Source organism: Capra hircus, chromosome 22, assembly GCF_001704415.2.
Source record: "Capra hircus breed San Clemente chromosome 22, ASM170441v1, whole genome shotgun sequence".
NCBI lineage: Eukaryota > Metazoa > Chordata > Mammalia > Artiodactyla > Bovidae > Capra > Capra hircus.
The window spans coordinates 575,181-594,048 of record NC_030829.1 but is presented as its reverse complement, the minus strand read 5'-3'; the positions used below and the strand labels follow the sequence as shown (position 1 = coordinate 594,048).

The following is an 18,868-nucleotide window of genomic DNA, read 5'->3' as shown; positions in this document are numbered from 1 at the left end:
GACAAAAAGCTATGTTTTTTCCAGTAGTCATGTGTGGGTATGAGAGTTGGACCATAAAGAAGGCTGAGTGCTGAACAATTGATGATTTTGAACTCTGGTGTTGGAGAAGACTTTTGAGAGAGTCCCTTGGATTTCAGAGAGATCCAACCATCAATCCTAAAGGAAATCAACTTGGAATATTCGTTGAAGGACTGATGCTGAAGCTGAAGCTCCAGTACTTTGGCTACCTGATGTGAAGAGCCAGTTCGCTGGAAAAGTCCCTGATGCTGGGAAAGAATGAGGGCGAGCAGAGAAGGGGGCGATAGAGTATAAGATGGTTGGATGGCATCACTGACTTGATGGACGTGAGTTTGAGCAAACTCTGGGAGATAGCAAAGGACAGGGAAGCCTGGCACGCTCAGTTCATGGGGTTGCAGAGAGTCAGACATGACTTGGCTACTGAACACCAACATAGCTGATTTACAATGTCATTGTTAGCTTCACAAAGCAATAGTATATAGCAATAGTTATAGCAAAGCAATTCCGATTTTATACATACACACACACACACACATATATATATATAATTTTTTCAGATTCCACACATAAGTGATATCATATGTTACTTGGCTTACTTCACTTAGTATGTTAATCTCTAGGTCCACTCATATTGCTGCAAATGGCATTATTTCAGTCTTGTACTATTTCAGAGCAATATTGCATTGTGTATATGTACCACAACTTCATTTATTTATCCATCAATGGATGTTTAGGTTGCTTCCAGGCTCTTGTAAATTCCACCTTCATTCTTTGAAGATATTTTTGCTGAATGTCTCTGCTAACAGTTCTTTTTTCCCTTTCAGTTCTTTAAAGATACTGCTCCACAGTCTTCTGGCCTAAACTGTTTCTAAGATGTTAGTCATTCTTTTTTTTAGTAGTAGTATATTTTTCTTACAAGTATGTGTTTTCTCTGGAAGCGCTTGACATATCCTTTTACTTTTTGGTTTTCAGTATTTTATCAGGTACCTATGTATATCTGTATTTATCCTGCTTGAGAGCCTTTGGGTTTTTGACTTGTAATTGTATGCCTTTCATGACACTTGGTAAATGTTAGGCCTTTAATTTTTAGTAGGTCCCTAAGACTTTTGTTTTTAATTTTTTTCTGTAATTCAGATTGTATAATTTCTATTTATTTAGCTTCATATTCACTAATAATTTCTTCTGTGTTAAGTCTTACCAGTAAATTTTTAATTTCACCTATTGGTGTTTTATCAGTTTCTGAATATCTGTTTTTTTTTTTCTATCATAACAACTTTAATTGACATTTTGACTCATATAACAGAAAAGTGATCAGATGGAGAAAGCTAGCAAATAAATATTTTTGTAAAACTGTTTACCTAAATTATAAGAAGCATATTCTGAATAAAATAATAATTTTTCTAATGTGATCAAAGCTATTCTTTTATCTTCCTCTTTCTGATTTTTTCTATTCTTCTTTTAAATGTATTTATTTTTAATTGCAGGATAATTCCTTTACAATATTGTGTTATCAGTCAGCCTTAGTATACATACATCCCCTCCTTCCCACCTCCCACCCCGTCCCACCCCTCTAGGTTGTCACAGAGCCTGGGTTTGAGTTCCCTGAGTCATACAGCAGATTCCCATTGGTTATCTGTTTTACGCTTGTTAGTGTATATACTTCCAAGCTGTTCTCCCCATTCGTCTCACCCGTTCCTTCCACCTCACTGCCTGTGTCCGCAAGTCTGTTCTCTATGTCTGTGTCACCGTTGCTGCCCAGCAAATAGGTTCATCAGTAGCATCTTTCTAGATTCCATATATATGCATTAATATTCAACGTTTGTGTTTCTCTTTTCTGACTGACTTTGCTCTGTGTAATAGGCTCTAGGATCATCCACCTCATTAGAACTGACTCATACGCATTCCTTTTATGGCTGAGGAGTATTTCATTCCATATGTACCTCAGCTTCTTTATCCATTCATCTGTCGATGGATATCTAGGTTGCTTCCATGTCTTAGCTATTGTAAATTTGGGTACATGTGTCTTTTTCAGTTTTTGTTTCCTTAGGGTATATGTCTAGAAGTGGTCTTGCTGGGTAGTTGGCAGTTTTATTCCTCATGTTTGAAGGAATCTCCATACTGTCTTTCACAGTGGCTGTATCCATTTACATTCCCACCAGCAGTGCAAGAGGGTTGCCTGCGCTCCACATTCTCTCCAGCATTTATTTGTGTGGATTTTTCAATCATGGCCATTCTCACTGGTTTCTCTGGGATTTCCAAAGCATTCTCTGATGTTGAGTATAGTTTCTTTTTTATCCTTAAAGATTTTTAATGACTGCCCCAATTCCTTGCCTTTATTTTCAACGTTTGGTCATCTCAGCATCAGTCCATTTTGTTTCATAAGCCAACAGGCTCAGAGAAGTTACGATGACTTACCCAAAGTTATACAGACAGTAGCTGGGGGAGAGGGAATCTAACCAGTGTCTTCTGACTCCAGATCCCTTATGTTGCCCTCTGCATTGCACGTCTCTTCAGACTTTCTGTCATGACACTTCCAGGGAAATTCAGCATTTGAGAGAGGTAATGTCGATCAGTAAATAGATTTTTCTGGCCAAGTTATAATGGCTACAATGTAGAAAAGATAAAATCTGTGATTAAATCTGGGGGCTTTTGTCTGTGTTCATTAAATTTCCAAATGTCCCACTATTAAAAGTCGCTTCTCACTTGGAGCCTGAGCCTGTGACGGTGGTGGGTGTGGTGGCTGTGCGCCTGGTGCCGAGGGAGGAAGGGAAAGCTCAGTGTACGCAGCGCACCTCCAGCAGCTTCAGCCTAAGCAGGGGAGCAGGGGTTCTGCCTGATTTCACCTACTCCTGGAGACCACTGGAAAGGACAAAGGAGCCATAGGTTTCCTTCAGGACTGGGCTTACTCTCTGTGATTTCATGACATAGCCTCTGAAACAGTCTCCCTTTGAAACAGAGCAGGACCCTATGGTTCTGGTCCCCCATGCCATCATGTCCTCTGCCTGCCTTTTGTCTGTGGAAAACTTTAGTCAAAAAGTCAGTTTAATCAGAGAAGTGAGAAATGTGGAAACAAAGGGAAACAGTCTGAAGAGACTAAATGATAAGAACGTGCTCATTAAACACAGTCAGGGACCTTTGCTTCTTTCGCACGGGCCATACATAATATTCTGAGCCATATCCTGTGAGCTGTCTTATAGATACTGAAAAACCAGGAGGAGAAGTGAGAGAGTCAATTACTAGGCAGGCTGATAAGTCTGGGGGTCCCCAGGAGAGAGGGATCTGGGGTTCTCGAGGAGATGGGATCTGGAATTCTCAAGGAGGAGGAAAGGAGAAACTTTTTTTTCTCTCTACATTCCTTAGTCTTAGTCACATAAAACGTTTTTATCTTTAAGCCTCAAACTGATGATTACACAACAAACAACTCAGTTTAAACTCTGTACTCTGTGAGTGAGTGAGGGAAGTCGCTCAGTCATGTCCGACTCTTTGCGACCCCGTGGACTACCAGGCTCCTCCGTCCACGGGATTCTCCAGGCAAGAATACGGGAGTGGGTTACATTTCCTTCTCCAGGGGATCTTCCTGACCCAGGGATCAAACCCGGGTCTCCCGCATTGGAGGCAGACGCTTTAACCTCTGAGCTACCCAACCGGAATTCCATCACCTCCACTAGCTTTGTTCCTGTGATGCTTTCAGAGGCCCACTTGACTTCACATTCTAGGATGTCTGGCTCTAGGTGAGTGATCACACCATCGTGATTATCCAGATCGTGAACCTCTTTTTTGTACAGTTCTCCTGTGTATTCTTGCCACTTCTTAATATCTTCTGCTTCTGTTAGGTCCATACCATTTCTGTCCTTTATCGAGCCCATCTTTGCATGATATGTTCCCTTGGTATCTCTCTTGAAGAGATCTCTAGTCTTTCCCATTCTGTTGTTTTCCTCTATTTTTTTGCATTGATCGCTGAGAAAGGCTTTCTTATCTCTCCTTGCTATTCTTTGGAACTCTGCATTCAGATGCTTATATCTTTCCATTTATCCTTTGCTTTTCGCCTCTCTTCTTTTCACAGTTGTTTGTAAGGCCTCCTCAGACAGCCATTTTGCTTTTTTGCTTTTCTTTTCCATGGGGATGGTCTTGATCCCTGTCTCCTGTACAATGTCACGAACCTCTGTCCATAGTTCATCAGGCACTCTATCTATCAGATCTAGGCCCTTAAATCTATTTCTCACTTCCACTGTATAATCATAAGGGATTTGATTGAGGTCATACCTGAATGATCTAGCGGTTTTCTTTCCTTTCTTCCATTTCAGTCTGAATTTGGCAATAAGGAGTTCATGATCTGAGCCACAGTTAGTTCCCGGTCTCGTTTTTGCTGACTGTATAGAGCTTCTCCATCTTTGGCTGCAAAGAATATAATCAATCTGATTTCAGTGTCAACCATCTAGTGATGTCCATGTGTAGAGTCTTCTCTTGTGTTGTTGGAAGAGGGTGTTTGCTATGACCAATGCGTTCTCTTAGGAGAACTCTATTAGCCTTTGCCCTGCTTCATTCTGTACTCCAAAGCCAAATTGGATTGTTACTCCAGATGTTTCTTGACTTCCTACTTTTGCATTCCAGTGTCCTATAATGAAAAGGACATCTTTTTTAGGTGTTGGTTCCAGAAGGTCTCATAGGTCTTCATAGAACCGTTCAACTTCAGCTTCTTCAGCGTTACTGGTTGGGGCATAGACTTGGATTACCGTGATGTTGAATGGTTTGCCTTGGAAACGAACAGAGATCATTCTGTTGTTTCTGAGATTGCATCCAAGTACTGCATTTTGGACTCTTTTGTTGACCATGATGACTACTCCATTTCCTCTAAGGGATTCCTGCCCACAGTAGTAGATATAATGGTCATCTGAGTTAAATTCACCCATTCCAGTCCATTTTAGTTCACTGATTCCTAGAATGTCGACATTCATTCTTACCATCGCCTGTTAGACCACTTCCAATTTGCCTTGATTCATGGACCTGACATTCCAGGTTCTTATGCAATATCGCTCTTTACAGCATCGGATCTTGCTTCTATCACCAGTCACATCCACAACTGGGTATTGTTTTTGCTCTGGCTCCATCCCTTCATTCTTTCTGGAGTTATCTCTCCACTGATCTCCAGTAGCATATTGGGCACCTACCGACCTGGGAAGTTCCTTTTTCAATATCCTATCATTCTGCCTTTTCATACTGTTCATGAACTTCTCAAGGTAAGAATACTGAAGTGGTTTGCCATTCCCTTCTCCAGTGGACCACATTCTGTCAGACCTCTCCACCATGACCTGCCTGTCCTGGGTGGCCCCACATGGCATGCCTTAGTTTCACTGAGTTAGACAAGGCTGTGGTCCGTGTGACCAGATTGGCTAGTTTTCTGTGATTATGGTTTCTGTGTGTCTGCCCTCTGATGCCCTCTTGCAACACCTACCATCTTACTTGGGTTTCTCTTACCTTGGACGTGGGATATCTCTTCACAGCTGCTCCAGCAAAGTGCAGCCACTGCTTCTTAGCTTGAATGAGGGATATCTCCTCACAGCCAACCCTCCTGACCTTAAACGTGGAGTAGCTCCTCTTGGCCCTCTTGCGCCCATGCAGCCACCACTCCTTGGACATGGGGTTGCTCCTCTCGGGTGCCTCACCTGTCCTCGGGCACAGATATTAAGAGGTGGCAAGAATACACAAGAGAACTGTACTAAAAAGAGCTTCACGACCCAGACAATCACGATGGTGTGATCACTGACCTAGAGCCAGACATCCTGGAATGTGAAGTCAAGTGGGCCTTAGAAAGCATCACTACGAACAAAGCTAGTGGAGGTGATGGCATTCTAGTTGAGCTATTTCAAATCCTGAAAGATGATGCTGTGAAAGTGCTGCACTCAATATGCCAGCAAATTTGGAAAACTCAGCAGTGGTCACAGGACTGGAAAAGGTCAGTTTTCATTCCAATCCCAAAGAAAGGCAATGCCAAAGAATGCTCAAACTACCACACAATTGCACTCATCTCACATGCTAGTAAAGTAATGCTCAAAATTCTCCAAGCCAGGCTTCAGCAATTCATGAACCATGAACTTCCAGATGTTCAAGCTGGTTTTAGAAAAAGCAGAGGAAGCAGAGATCAAATTGTCAACATCCACTGGATCATCGAGAAAGCAAGAGAGTTCCAGAAAAACATCTATTTCTGCTTTATTGACTATGCCAAAGCCTTTGACTGTTGTATCACAATAAACTGTGGAAAATTCTGAAAGAGATGGGAATACCAGACCACCTGATCTGCCTCTTGAGAAACCTGTATGCAGGTCAGGAAGCAACAGTTAGAACTGGACATGGAACAACAGACTGGTTCCAAATAGGAAAAGGAGTACATCAAGGTTGTATATTGTCCCTGCGTATTTAACTTATACGCAGAGTACATCATGAGAAAAGCTGGGCTGGAAGAAGCGCAAGCTGGAATCAAGATTGCCGGGAGAAATATCAATAACCTCAGATATGCAGATGACACCATCTTTATGGCAGAATCTAAAAAGCCTCTTGATGAAAGCTAAAGAGGAGAGTGAAAAAGTTGGCTTAAAGCTCAACATTCAGAAAACGAAGATCATGGCATCTGGTCCCATCACTTCATGGGAAATAGATGGGGAAACAGTGTCAGACTTTTGTTTTGGGGGCTCCAAAATCACTGTAGATGGTGATTGTAGCCATGAAATTAAAAGACACTTACTCCTTGGAAGGAAAATTATGGCAAACCTAGATAGCATATTCAAAAACAGAGACATTACTTTGCCAACAAAGGTCTGTCTAGTCAAGGCTGTGGTTTTTCCAGTAGTCATATATGGATGTGAGAGTTGAACTGTGAAGAAGGCTGAGTGCCAAAGAATTGATGCTTTTGAACTGTGGTGTTGAAGGAGACTCTTGAGAGTCCCTTGGACTGCAAGGAGGTCCAACCAGTCCATCCTAAGGGAGATCAGTCCTGGGTGTTCATTGGAAGGACTGATGCTAAAGCTGAAACTCCAATACTTTGGCCACCTCATGCAAAGATTTGACTCATTGGAAAAGACTCTAATGCTGGGAGGGATTGGGGGCAGGAGGAGAAGGGGACTACAGAAGATGAGATTGCTGGATGGCATCACGGACATGATGGACATGAATCTGAGTGAACTCTGGGAGTTGGTGATGGACAAGGAGGCCTGGTGTTTTGCAATTCATGGGGTCGCAAAGAGTCAGACATGACTGAAGGACTTAACTGAACTGAACTGAACTCTCTACTGACAACAGTGTATCCTGGTTGAGGACAGTTTCTCCTTCCTGAAAACCTTCTGGCTAATCGTGTTATCTTAAAAATGTAAATTATGGAGTGGGTCTGTAAATTATGGGTTTGGAGGTCTTTCCAACCTCCAAACATTCTTCTGATTCATTATAATAACTAATTAAAAAGTATATAACTCCCTTGCTAACACTAGGGAGGGTCACTCTTTCTGCCCCCTTCTGATGTCTGTCGGAAGCTTTCTCTACCTTTTTTATACTTTAATAAAACTTTATTACACCAGTTCTTCCCTGGTGGCTCAGATGGTAAAGTGTCTGCTTACAAAGCAGGAGACCCAGGTCCTATCCACGGATGGGAAGATCCCCTGGAGAAGGAAATGGCAACCCACTCCAGTACTCTTACCTGGAAAATCCCATGGACAGAGGAGCCTGGTGGGCTACAGTCCTTGGCGTCACAAAGAGTCGAACCCGACTGACCAATTTCACTTTCACATTATTACACAAAAGCTCTGAGCAATCAGACCTCGTTTCTGCCCCGGATCAAATTCTTCTCCTCCAGAGGCCAAGAATCCCTGCGTCTTTCATTGTTAAGCAACCTTTCAGAAGCTATGTACATGATGACCAGACTATCCAGGACTTGAGCTGCCACAGTTCTGAGAACTGACTTCCAGGAAATGGGAACAAGTGCACCGCAGAACTGAAGATTAACTGTTATCTATAACAACCAAGATGATGCCGGTCAGAACACTGATGACCAGTTGAAGATGACTGTTGGAGATGACTGTGCTGTTTCTGCATGTAATCTCCCCCAACCCCACTCTGTTTGTGAAAGCTCTCACCTCCTGCTTGGTGGTGGTGTTGAGGGCGGAGTCGGTCTTTGGACATATGTCCGCCACCTCCCCCTACGCCAGTTGCCAGCATCTGAAATAAAGCAAATTTTCTTTCCACCAACCTGGCCTGCTTATTGGCTTTTGAATGGTGAACAGCCAGACCCCCAGATGCTGATCCCCTTTCAGGTGCCGTTTCTCCTGCTCCTCAGAGCCTCTTCAGTTGGATGCCTAAGAGGTCACAGGGAAGATCCTTTTGGCCACCCAAGAGAACTCTTCTCCAGTAACCTTTTGCTTCGAACCCATGGTCTAAAACTTGTTTGCACTAGAATGGAATGAGCTCAGCAGCAGAGATTGCTATGAATAAAATAACAGATTCTGAGGAGAGGACTGGGAAGGAAAACAAATGCAGTGTGAGGAGAAAGAGCAGGGTGAAGGGAAGTCGGGATGGTGGAAGCGTCCTCCTGCCCTGCCAGGGTCATCTCTCCCGAGCGTGTTTGTCTCTGTCCCTGGAAACCGCCGCGTGGAGGTGGTGCTTCCTCTGCCGAGGGGCTGAAGATGCTCTGTGCAGGTTTCTTTGCGACAGTTTATATGACAGCTTGTCAGGTGCGTTGGGTATATGGCTGACCTAGGGTATGGAATGTTCTTGATGTGGATGGCAGGGCGTTATGGAATCTTCCAATGCCTTCTACACGAGTAGTAGTTTCAGAGCTGCAGCCTGTAAGTCCCAGGAAGTACAAAACCGTTGTGTATGACAGACCATTGTACCAAAGAGATCTTGTCAGTTTCCTCATAATATTTTAACCTTTGAACTGCTTTTGAAACACTGCGCACTGGAAGGAGGGCGGGGGAGAGGAGTGTCTTGGGACTCCCCTAAGCCACTTGGAGGGGAGGGGACTGCAGGCTGCCTGGTGCGGTGCTGCCGCCGCGGGGCTCAGTTCACCTCGGGTCACTTCAGGTGTCCTAAGGGCAGCACACTTTTTCAGCAGAAAGGGGAGGTGTTGTGCTGTGTGTTACTTAAGACACCAGTTTAGCGCTGCTTTATTCTCCATTTCTCAGGTTTTTAAGGAGGAGAAGTACCTAAAGGACGCAGTGGAGTGCAGCGACGTGATTTGGCAGCGAGGTCTGCTGCGGAAGGGCTATGGGATCTGCCATGGGACCGCTGGGAACGGCTACGCCTTCCTTTCCCTCTACCACATCACGCAGGATAAAAAGTACCTCTACCGAGCTTGCAAGGTAAGAGCATGTCCACTCAGATAGCTTTCGAGCCCTCCAGAGCACACAAAGCCCAAAACAGCTCTCTGGTTTCAGACATGCTTCGCCCAGCTCTGCAGTTTCTTCTACGCAGCCGTGTCCCTGCTGGCCCTCTTCCTCAGGGGTCCTCTGTGCAGTGGGAGTGGGGAGTGGAAATGCCCTCTGCAGTCCCACAGCCTGTTAAATGTGCCTTCCTGTGCATTTATTAGCCTCATGACTTTGGGACGTGCCTGCTTTAAGCCTCAACTGGAAAAATACTATCCGCCTCCTAAATTTGTTCCAAGAAAAATTAATTGTGATAATGGGCAGATCATCAGTAGGTGCCCCTGCTTAAAGTCCTCCGGTGGTTTCACACTGCTCCACGCACAGAACCCATGCCCCCACACTGGAGGGCCCATGTGCCTCAGCCCTCGCATGCCTCCTCTTGCCTTGCCCTGTGCTCCACACTGCTGCTTCCCCCACCCGTGCTGTCCGTGGGGCACAGCAGGCCTGGGGTTCCTCTGAAATCCACCTGGTGGAGGGGACCTCTGAGGTCTCGACCCCAAGTGATGGAGCTGCTGCTCACTGCGGGGTGCTCCGCTTGCTCTTGCTGTGCCACGCCCTCGACCATGAGCTGGGACAGCGCCTGGCCCCAAGTGGAGACTAATAAACAGGCATCCGGTGTTTGAAAATGAACGCACAAAGCAAGACTCGGTAAACGTTTGCTATACGCATGTCACAAAATAGTTATGAAGACACTGGAAAGAAAGATTGGAAGAAAATACACCAAAATGTACAAGACCATGGGTAGATGGGGGCATTCAGAGTGGCTTATTTTTTATATTTATTACTATTCTGAAGGCTTTTCTTAAACCAGGTGGAATAGAGCCGTGGTACCCACACTCACAAAGGCCGTGCACACAGGGTCTTGTGAGGGCATCGAGGGCAGGTACTGGCCCAGGAGTGTCATGTAAACTGAGGCCCAAAGGAGAGCTGGAAACTTTGCAGGGGTGCGGGATGGGAGCAGAGCTGCCTGCAGAGGGAGCTGGAGGGGTGAGCACCCTGGGGCCATGACGTTCCGTTGGCTGGAGCAGAGACATGAGGGGCAGCTTCGGGTGACAGCAGTCACAGTGGCAGATGGGCAAGAAGTTGTGGGGACTGGGGAAGACTTCACAAGGAGGGATGCATGGCTAGTTTTCTAAAGATGTAGAGCTTTTCAGGTGGGCCGGGAAAGCATGGCATGAAGAGGGGGTGTCTCTCCCTTAGGAGAAGAGCCCCTGCAGAACCATGGAGGCAGGCACAGCACAGGGCAGTCTGATACCCCAAGTGCCCAGTGTTAGGGGGTGCGGGGTGAGGGATGAAGTCAGAAGGGCAGAGGCCAAAGAAAGCTAGTCCTTCCCCTAGTCAGTAGATCTCAACCTTGGTTACACTTTAGACTCACTGGGAGCTTGTGAGTACTTAAAAGCTCTCACACTTAAGAGGGCCTGGACCCCAGCCTAGATCCAGTGATGCAGGAGCCCAAGCCCTGTGGTCCCCGCACCTGTGGGTCTCCCCACCAGCCACTTGAGTCCTCATCTCTCAGGAGGAGCTTCATTAGGATTTGTGATTCACGTTCAGTATTCTCAGAAGGATCACCATGGCTGCAGTGGATGGTTGAGGCAGAGGTAAACAATCTGGGTTTCTCCAAATTGTTGTTTAATAATTAATGCAGGAAATGTTGCGGCTTCCCTGGTGGTCCGTTGGCTAAGAATCTGCCTTCCAATTCAGGGGATGTGGGCTTGATCCCTGGTCAGGAAACTAAGATCCCATATCCCACATTCAGAGCAACTAAGCTGGCTTGCTGCAGCTACTGAGCCAGTGTGCTCTGGAGCCTGAGCACCTCAACTGTAGAGTTTGTGTACCTTAGTGCTGCAGCTAAGACCCAATGCAGCCAAGCAGCTAAGTCACTTAATATTTTTTAAAAAGCAGAAATGTAGAGTTACAAACCAAGGATACTGGCTATGATACTAAAGAGAGATTTAGAAACACTTAGGATGTTGAGCCCACAGAATTTGGTGGATTTTTTTTTTAATGTAGAGAAGACAGAAATGTATGAGTATCTTCCTGATGTCTGACTAAGAAAACCAGATAGATAGTGCATTGAAAGAGCTAGAAGTGTGTGAGGGTTTGGAGGGTAGAAAGCAGCAGGAGTTTTATTATGTCACAAAAATCCGTTGAAGAAGTTTCAGAAGGAAGTGTCAGAGAGCTCAGAGGAGTTGCTGAGAAAGCTAAGGGATGAGTTTTCGAGAGGAATAGGGTGAGCAGTGGGAGGCCCAGGGGCTCAGTGGGGAAAGGAGGGGAGAGAGGGGCGAGCTGAATATTCAGCAACAGGGCTCAGCATGCGGGGGTTTTCATCTGCACAGAGTGCCTGCCAGGGTGGAAGGCAATGCCTGGAAGAGATAGAAGGTTGTGAACTGTGTGCTTTCTACTTCAGTCTTCCCAACAACCTTCCTGGGTAAATCCTCACTGACAGATAAGGAAACAGGCCTAGACAGGTGGTAGGACTTGCCAGGTCTCACCTCCTTAGAAGAGGTGCTAAGTCCCTCCAGGCCCACACTGCTGGCCACTCTGTTGCCTGGGCACCTGGGCCTTTGATTCTTTGTGAATTCACTACAGTGTCTTGTGAGTTCCATTTCCACCAAGTGAAACCCCACTCTTAAAAATAAATGTCTTTCTTCCTAGTTTGCAGAGTGGTGTCTAGATTATGGAGCACATGGCTGCCGAATTCCTGACAGACCCTATTCTCTCTTTGAAGGTAAGAGTGAAGGAAACTCCAGGTTCAAGTCTCTGAGTGCGTGCGTTTGGTCCTCCTGGCTCTGTGCACCATCACAGTTGATCTTACTTAGTGATCAGTGCAAAGCTGGCAAATACCAGGAGCAAAGTTTTTCCTTGCTGAAAACTATACTGAGTCTCTTTACCTTGCCTATTTGTGCTCCTGTGAACTTCTTCCGTGTGTTTTTAGATCTTTCGTGACGTATATATGCATAGACTATTTGCTGCTTAGTGATAGAAGAAATAATAAGTTTTTCCTCTGCATTTCACCTGTAATACCATGCATATTATATTGATCTATTCACAGCAAACTTGGTTAGTTATTTAGATACATTTAATTATTTAAGTCATATAAAGAAGCATAAATAATTAATATTAGTAATTTAAAAGTATTAGTAAGTAAAACTATTAGTACTTGGAAAAATAATAAGAAAGTCTGAAAAACAAGAGCAGTGAAAGAAACCAGAGAACACATTGAGAGTCTGCTGCAGGCAGAATGCATAGAATATAATTCAGGAAAACCAAACAGAAGACCTGCAGAGACTAAGATATTCCGACATAAGTTGCAGAAACTAAGGGCAAAGGTTAAATGCGGTTGGGATAAATTGATGGCAACTTTTTAATTACTTTAGGGCTACATTTTATAGTAATTCCAAAGTAAATTCCAGAAGGAATAAATGAATACTTATAAAAAAATCAAATAATAGATGGGTGTTGAGTTTTATCAAGTACAAATCATGTGAGTTTTCTCTTCAACCTCCTAGCACTGCGAATCACATTGGTTCATTTTCAAATGTTAAGCCAATCTTGCACCTCTGGAATAAACCTTACTTGGCCATGGTATACAGTGCTTTTTATGGATTGCAGAATTGTATTTGCTAATCTTTTGTTGATGGTGTTTGCATCCATAGTCATAAGGAATATTCGCCTGTAGCTGCCCATTTTTATACCGTCACTGTCTGGTTTTGCTATCTGGGCAGTACTGGCCTACTAAATTGATATTTTGTGTTTTCTGTAATAGATTATATATTAATTGGGAGAAGAATTCTGGTTTAAATGTTTGGTAACATTCTTCCACAAAACCTTCCTAGCCTACAGATTTCTTTCTCAAGAGTCTTAAATTTATGAACTTAATTTAATAGTTTACCAGGCTGTAAATTATCTATTTCATATTCAGTGAGTTTTATTAGTTTGCGTTTTTAAGATATTGCTCCATTTCACCTGTGGGGTCAAATTTATGTGCATAAAATTTTGGCAGTATCCCTTCATTATCTTTTTGATATTTTGAATTGTCTGTAGTGATATGCCATGTTTTATTTCTGCTATTGATAATAGTTTAATCATATAATAGACAGGTGAACAAAAATTAGAGCATTTGTCATTATCTTTTGCAAAAAAAGATCTCTTTTAGTATTCACAGATTTTATAATGAAAGAATGTTTCTCAGGATAAAAATTTTCATCACGTCATAAAAATGAGTTCTATCAGATATAACAGAATAACCTATATATGTGTGTGTGTGTTTATGTGTGTATAGAAATAACAGAATAATAGATATAACCTTAACCGTAAATGAAGTTCATTCAGGTGCATAAATTCAAGTTTATAAATGGCAAATTTAAAGCCCCAGTGAGTGAAAATCTTTGAATGTTCCCTGCTGAGAGGCTGGGAAGCTCTCAGATTCTTCTGGATCCTGTGCCTGACAAATGCCTGGCAAGAGACACCAATAACTTGGTTCTAGTCAGATGGTGAGTGGCTGTGTGGAGGCCACAAGGCTGGCAGGGCCCCCAGCGCTTCGGACCCTTTCTGCAGGAGTTCCCTCCAACCAAGGGTTCCTTCGGGTAGGCTGCTGAGTTACTGCAGTGATTGGCGGTGGGGATTTTAACCAAGCAAGTAAAGTTTGTTCTAACTAGTATTTTTAAAACCTAAGGAAAATATAAAATGCAGCTTTACATTTGAAATAAAAACATAAAGACTCTGAGAGGAAGTTTACATGTTGGAATATCACAATAGCAATGCCCTTAACTTTTTTGTTAGCAGTTCTATGAAATCACCATAAAGTGTCAAGATGCAAGATTTAAAAATAAGATAGTGAAGAAAACCTGCTATGTGCTAATATAAGGATTTTCCATTTGTTATGTGAATTTATTTTTAAAGTCCTCACTACCTTTCCCCACATCCTTACAGCCCCAGTAAAGGCAGTGATTAAGGTCACTTGGCTTGGGACCCCACCACACACTGTTTTTTTTCACCATGGATCACGTTTTTCGTTGCAGGCATGGCTGGCACTGTTCACTTCCTCTCTGACATTCTGGCCCCAGAGGCATCACGGTTTCCAGCATTTGAACTCAGCTCTTCCCAGAGGGATACAAAGGTTCAAAAAGACTACTAAGAGACCTGACTGGGCCAGAAGCCACCAGGTTGCTTAGTGCCTGACCCAGAGCCAACTGGGAATCCTGAAGGCGGGAGAAGAAGGAGAAGCAGACGTCTTCCTAGACCCCCGGTGTCCGAGTGTGGTGACAGCCGTCCCATCAGCGTTCTGTAACAGTGCCCCCTCGCTGGTGTGAAATACGACTTCCTCATGTCCAGCCCTCTGTCGTGTGTGCATGACTCCCGGCGTTTGCTGTCTCTAGGTGCAGGTTGTTCTAAACAGAAGCCCTTCTCTGTCCATGAGCCCGAGCTGGCTGTGCATGAGGGCACACGGCAGCCACTTCTCTGTACATACTATTTAAAGTGAGGTGTTTTCTGTATTGCAAACAAGGAAATAGGCAGGCGGTGTCTCTTATGTAACAAAATTCTCCACAGTGATGTCCCAGTGGTAAAACTTTCCAGTGTTTTCTGCGTGTGCCTTTCAGATGAGCGTGAGAGAAAGACCACTCCACAAATGAGAAAAATAAAACAGGGTTGCTGAAATAGGGGGTGGAGAGCCTTTCCACCAGATAGTCAGCTGTGCACTCTCTGTGTGTTGTGATCTTAGTGTTTATAAGAAGCCAGAGGGGGTGCATTCCAGCATTGTCCCTGTTGGGACTCCCATTCTCGGGCTTGGCGTGTGAAGTTCTAGACCCTCCTCAATCCAAGGCAGCCTGTACCCTGAGGAGTGGACCCGTGACACCGGGGACATTCCGGGGAGCCTTTTCATGGCCACATTGTAAATCAAGTAGCAGCGGCTGAGGGCTGGCAACTCTCGGTTCAGTGTATGTTATTAGAACAGACTGCACCTCAATTCTGTCAGCATTAGAATTTAGTGCTGTAAGTTCAGTGGATACAATTCCAGATAGGTTATTCCCATGTCCCTCCACTTAAACTTTTTTCAAAATTTAGTAAGTTATCAAAGTACAGATTTGGGATGAACATGGTCCTTATTTTTGTCTATTATTCAGGTGATAGAAATCTCACATTTGATGAAATGTATTAAGCATAAAGTACTAGTCTGCATATATGCATATGGGAACAGTTCTGACCAAGAAAATGACACTGTCTGTCTGACGTTTTTTGTTTTAAAACTGGGCATTAACTTGGATTAGCATACCCTCATGGTATTTTTACCATGTAGATCTGTCTTTAGAAGAATTCTGTTGTCATGGTATGAGTAGTCTGAGACTTTCTACAGCCTTCCGCTTACGGGCTAAGGCCTGATCATAGAAGACAGGGTAGATCCATCTGGTCCTTGTCTACAAGGGGTTGTCAGATGTTTGTCAGCCCTGGTTTCCACTCCTTTCATAAACGAAGAAGAAGAATGTCCACGTAGAAGAGAGATTCGTTCGCACGTGTGCAGTTCTTGGGACGCCAAGCCTTGTTTGTGGGGCTGACACCCTAACATGTGCCCTTTGGTTTCTAGACGATGCCTCATGCGTTTCTTCATTTCCTGACACTCATTTCTGTGTCACGACTGTTTTTAAGTTAATTTGATGAATTCCATAGGTATAAACCCTCACGATTGTCTATTCTAACCAGCTTCCTGGGTCTCCTCATGGGCTTCTCAGGCAGCCCAGTCTCCCAGGACCCACAGGTGGGCCCACAGTGGCAGGGTTGGGCTGTCATCAGAAAAGCTCCCTTGACGTCAGCCCACATGCGCCGTTCCCACCTCAGCCAGACCTCAGTGGCAGCCCTCCAGGCCTGGGCACGGAGTTATATCCAGGCTGGCTCATTTCCCAGGGGAGGCCAGAGCAGCAGCACGGGAATCACCCCACTTGGCAAGAGGGAGCCGCTCGTGGAAACCCTGGTTCTGGCCATGTCTCCTGACCGGAAGCAGTGAGGGTGACCCTTATTACCTGGGCATCTTGCCTTGTGTGTTCAACTTGCTCCTGCCTAACACACTGAGGGAAGATAGAGCACTTGTGAGGTGAATGGAGGATATGTTATCTACAGGGCTTGTTTAGAAGCCTGCTTACCTGCTACATGTGTTAACACAGAGCAGTCTGTGACTCCTGGTGGTGACACAGGCTCCAGTCCCCCGAAGAAAGAGAACACCGACAACTGAGGTAGTGGTTCTGATAGTGTGTGAATTTGGATTTCAGAGCATTTTAGTGACTTAGATTTGTTCGTTTTCTCCAAAATGTGTCTGAGCTTTTAAAATAATGTATATGCACAATTCCATTTTAAAATTTGAAACAGTTGATGTCCACAAAAAGTGTGTTGGGTACTCTAGTTCAGTACTTAGTAAAAACGGTTTTGTTGTGACACTTGTGGGGTCTTCCTCTGTTCTCACCTCTCTCTGCCTTCAAGAGCGATGGTTGGGAGTCTTGGTCACCATTGTGAAGGTTGCCTTCCTCATAGAACATGTGGCGACTGCTTGTGTTGTGATGTCCTAGATAGCTCACTAGAATAATAGCTTTCTTTTTTGACTCCAAGGCCCTCCAGAACCTGGGTAATAAAAAGAGAAGCCTGTCTTGAGCTTGCACGTGTAACAGGCCTTTTCATTCACAGTTGCCCTGAACAGTCAACAGCGTGTCGGGATCACGGCATGGCTAGGGGGGTTATGGCATGGCTGGGGGGGCGGTCATTGTATGCCTGGGGGTGGGCACTGTATTCATTACTATTTCCCAGTGAGGAAGCTGGTGGCCTGCCCATGGTCACAGCTGGAATGAGGGATAGTTCTTGCCCGTGGCCAAACCTATGACTTGAACTCAGCACTTTCTCTCCTGTGTGCCCAATACAGAAGGTGAGAAAGTGAAGCCTGAGAGAAGCCCTGTCGTCTCTCCCCAGCTTCCTGGGCCCCTGGAACCATTCAGTGCAGTCTCAAACTATTCTTAACTTTGTGAGGCAGTTTTACAGCTGTTATTTCATTTGCTAAATTCACAAAAGCAATACTCAGGTGTGAAGTGCAGGTTCCCTAAACGTTTTTATAGACTGTCTTCACTCCTTCCCAGTCTCTTTGCTGAAGCTTAAAAAGGGCCCTTCCAAGTCTGAATTTTTCCACATCATGTCTGGAGGAGAGCCAGGTGTCATTTCCGGCATGACGATTCCTGTCACCCTTCTGTTGGACTGGCCAGTGGCCCTGGCAGGCTGTGCTGCATCGCTGTTTTTCCTGATCAGAGGAAGATTGCAGGCTCCTTCAAGGCCTATCTCCATGGAGATAGGTCTCTGGATAACGGGGGCTATAAAGATGTCCAGTCTGCATCCCAAGTGCCACTGCCACCCCCTTCCTTCTCCAGCTTGGAGGTAGGAGGTTCAGTTCCTCCCAGCGAATGTTTGGGTCACACGTGCCGCATGCCAGGCCTCGTGCTCCTTGCTGACAGTGAACTGCTAGCCCACCTCTTGCAGCTCACCATCTCTGTTGAGCATCTGCGGGAAGTGACCAGGCTGGAGCTCAGGCTCAGTTCTCGCCCTCCTTTGGCAGGACCTCGGACAGCTCCTCAGTGTGTGGGCGGGGCTTGTGACCTGAGTGCACTTCCTGGTCCCAGCAGGAGGGGACCACAGGTAAGCTGACCAGGTCAGTTTTGCAGTGTGATGCCTCTGGCGTGAGGTTAGGCTGGTCCTTGTCATCCACTACCCTGTGGAATGGAAGTCAAGAGCACAGACTGTGGAATCTGGATGTGTGGAGTCTGGGCCCTGCAACTGGCATGAATTTGGACAAGGAATTTCCTACTGAGCTTTTCTGTGTAACCAGGACAACCTTATTTGGTTAGTGGGAGAATTAGAATGAAACAGCAAATGGAGGAAGCACCTAGCACATGACGGCGCTCTGTGATGGGGTAGGTGAAGGAGTGGGTGTGGTGCTTTTGTGTGGAGAAACGGGCTCACTCTCCTGAGTAAAAATGAAAATCCAGATCTGTCCAGCTCCCAAATCCCAAGCCTCTCCGCAGTCCCTTTCAGCCCGCTGTTTGTGTACACCCTGCAGGTGCCCGCTGCGCGATGGTCCTTCGAGAGGAAGAGTTGCCACAGGGGCAAGGAGGAGCCAAACCACAGTTTCAGGCTTACACCAAACCTAAAAGTTCAGAGAGGCTGTGTTTTCTGTTTCTCTGGCCTGTTCTTTGTTTAATGGCCCTGGAGATCTTCCCACTTCTGTACCAGGTAGATTCTTGTGGCTATCATGGGGTCATCCAACAGACGCAGTCCTGGTCGTGTGTTAATGGGACCCTACTGCATTCCTTAAAGTATCGTTCATGAGAGAATAAAACATGTACCAAAGTGGCATAATCATAAATCTACCCATAATCATGTAAATAACCCCCACAGTCCCAAGAACTGAGGAGGCC

At 45.1% G+C, this 18,868-nt stretch overlaps 1 protein-coding gene across 1 annotated transcript in view; it reads left to right on the top strand.

The window, feature by feature from the left end:
* The window catches only part of LANCL2 (LanC like 2), an 84,341-nt gene extending 67,277 nt beyond the window's left edge, over window positions 1-17,064 (top strand). The window contains exons 7-9 of the mRNA XM_018038267.1: window positions 9,186-9,362; window positions 12,081-12,153; window positions 14,447-17,064. Of these exons, the coding sequence (XP_017893756.1) occupies window positions 9,186-9,362; window positions 12,081-12,153; window positions 14,447-14,562 (366 nt within the window). The 3' untranslated portion in view covers window positions 14,563-17,064. The remainder of the gene's footprint in view (window positions 1-9,185; window positions 9,363-12,080; window positions 12,154-14,446) is intronic.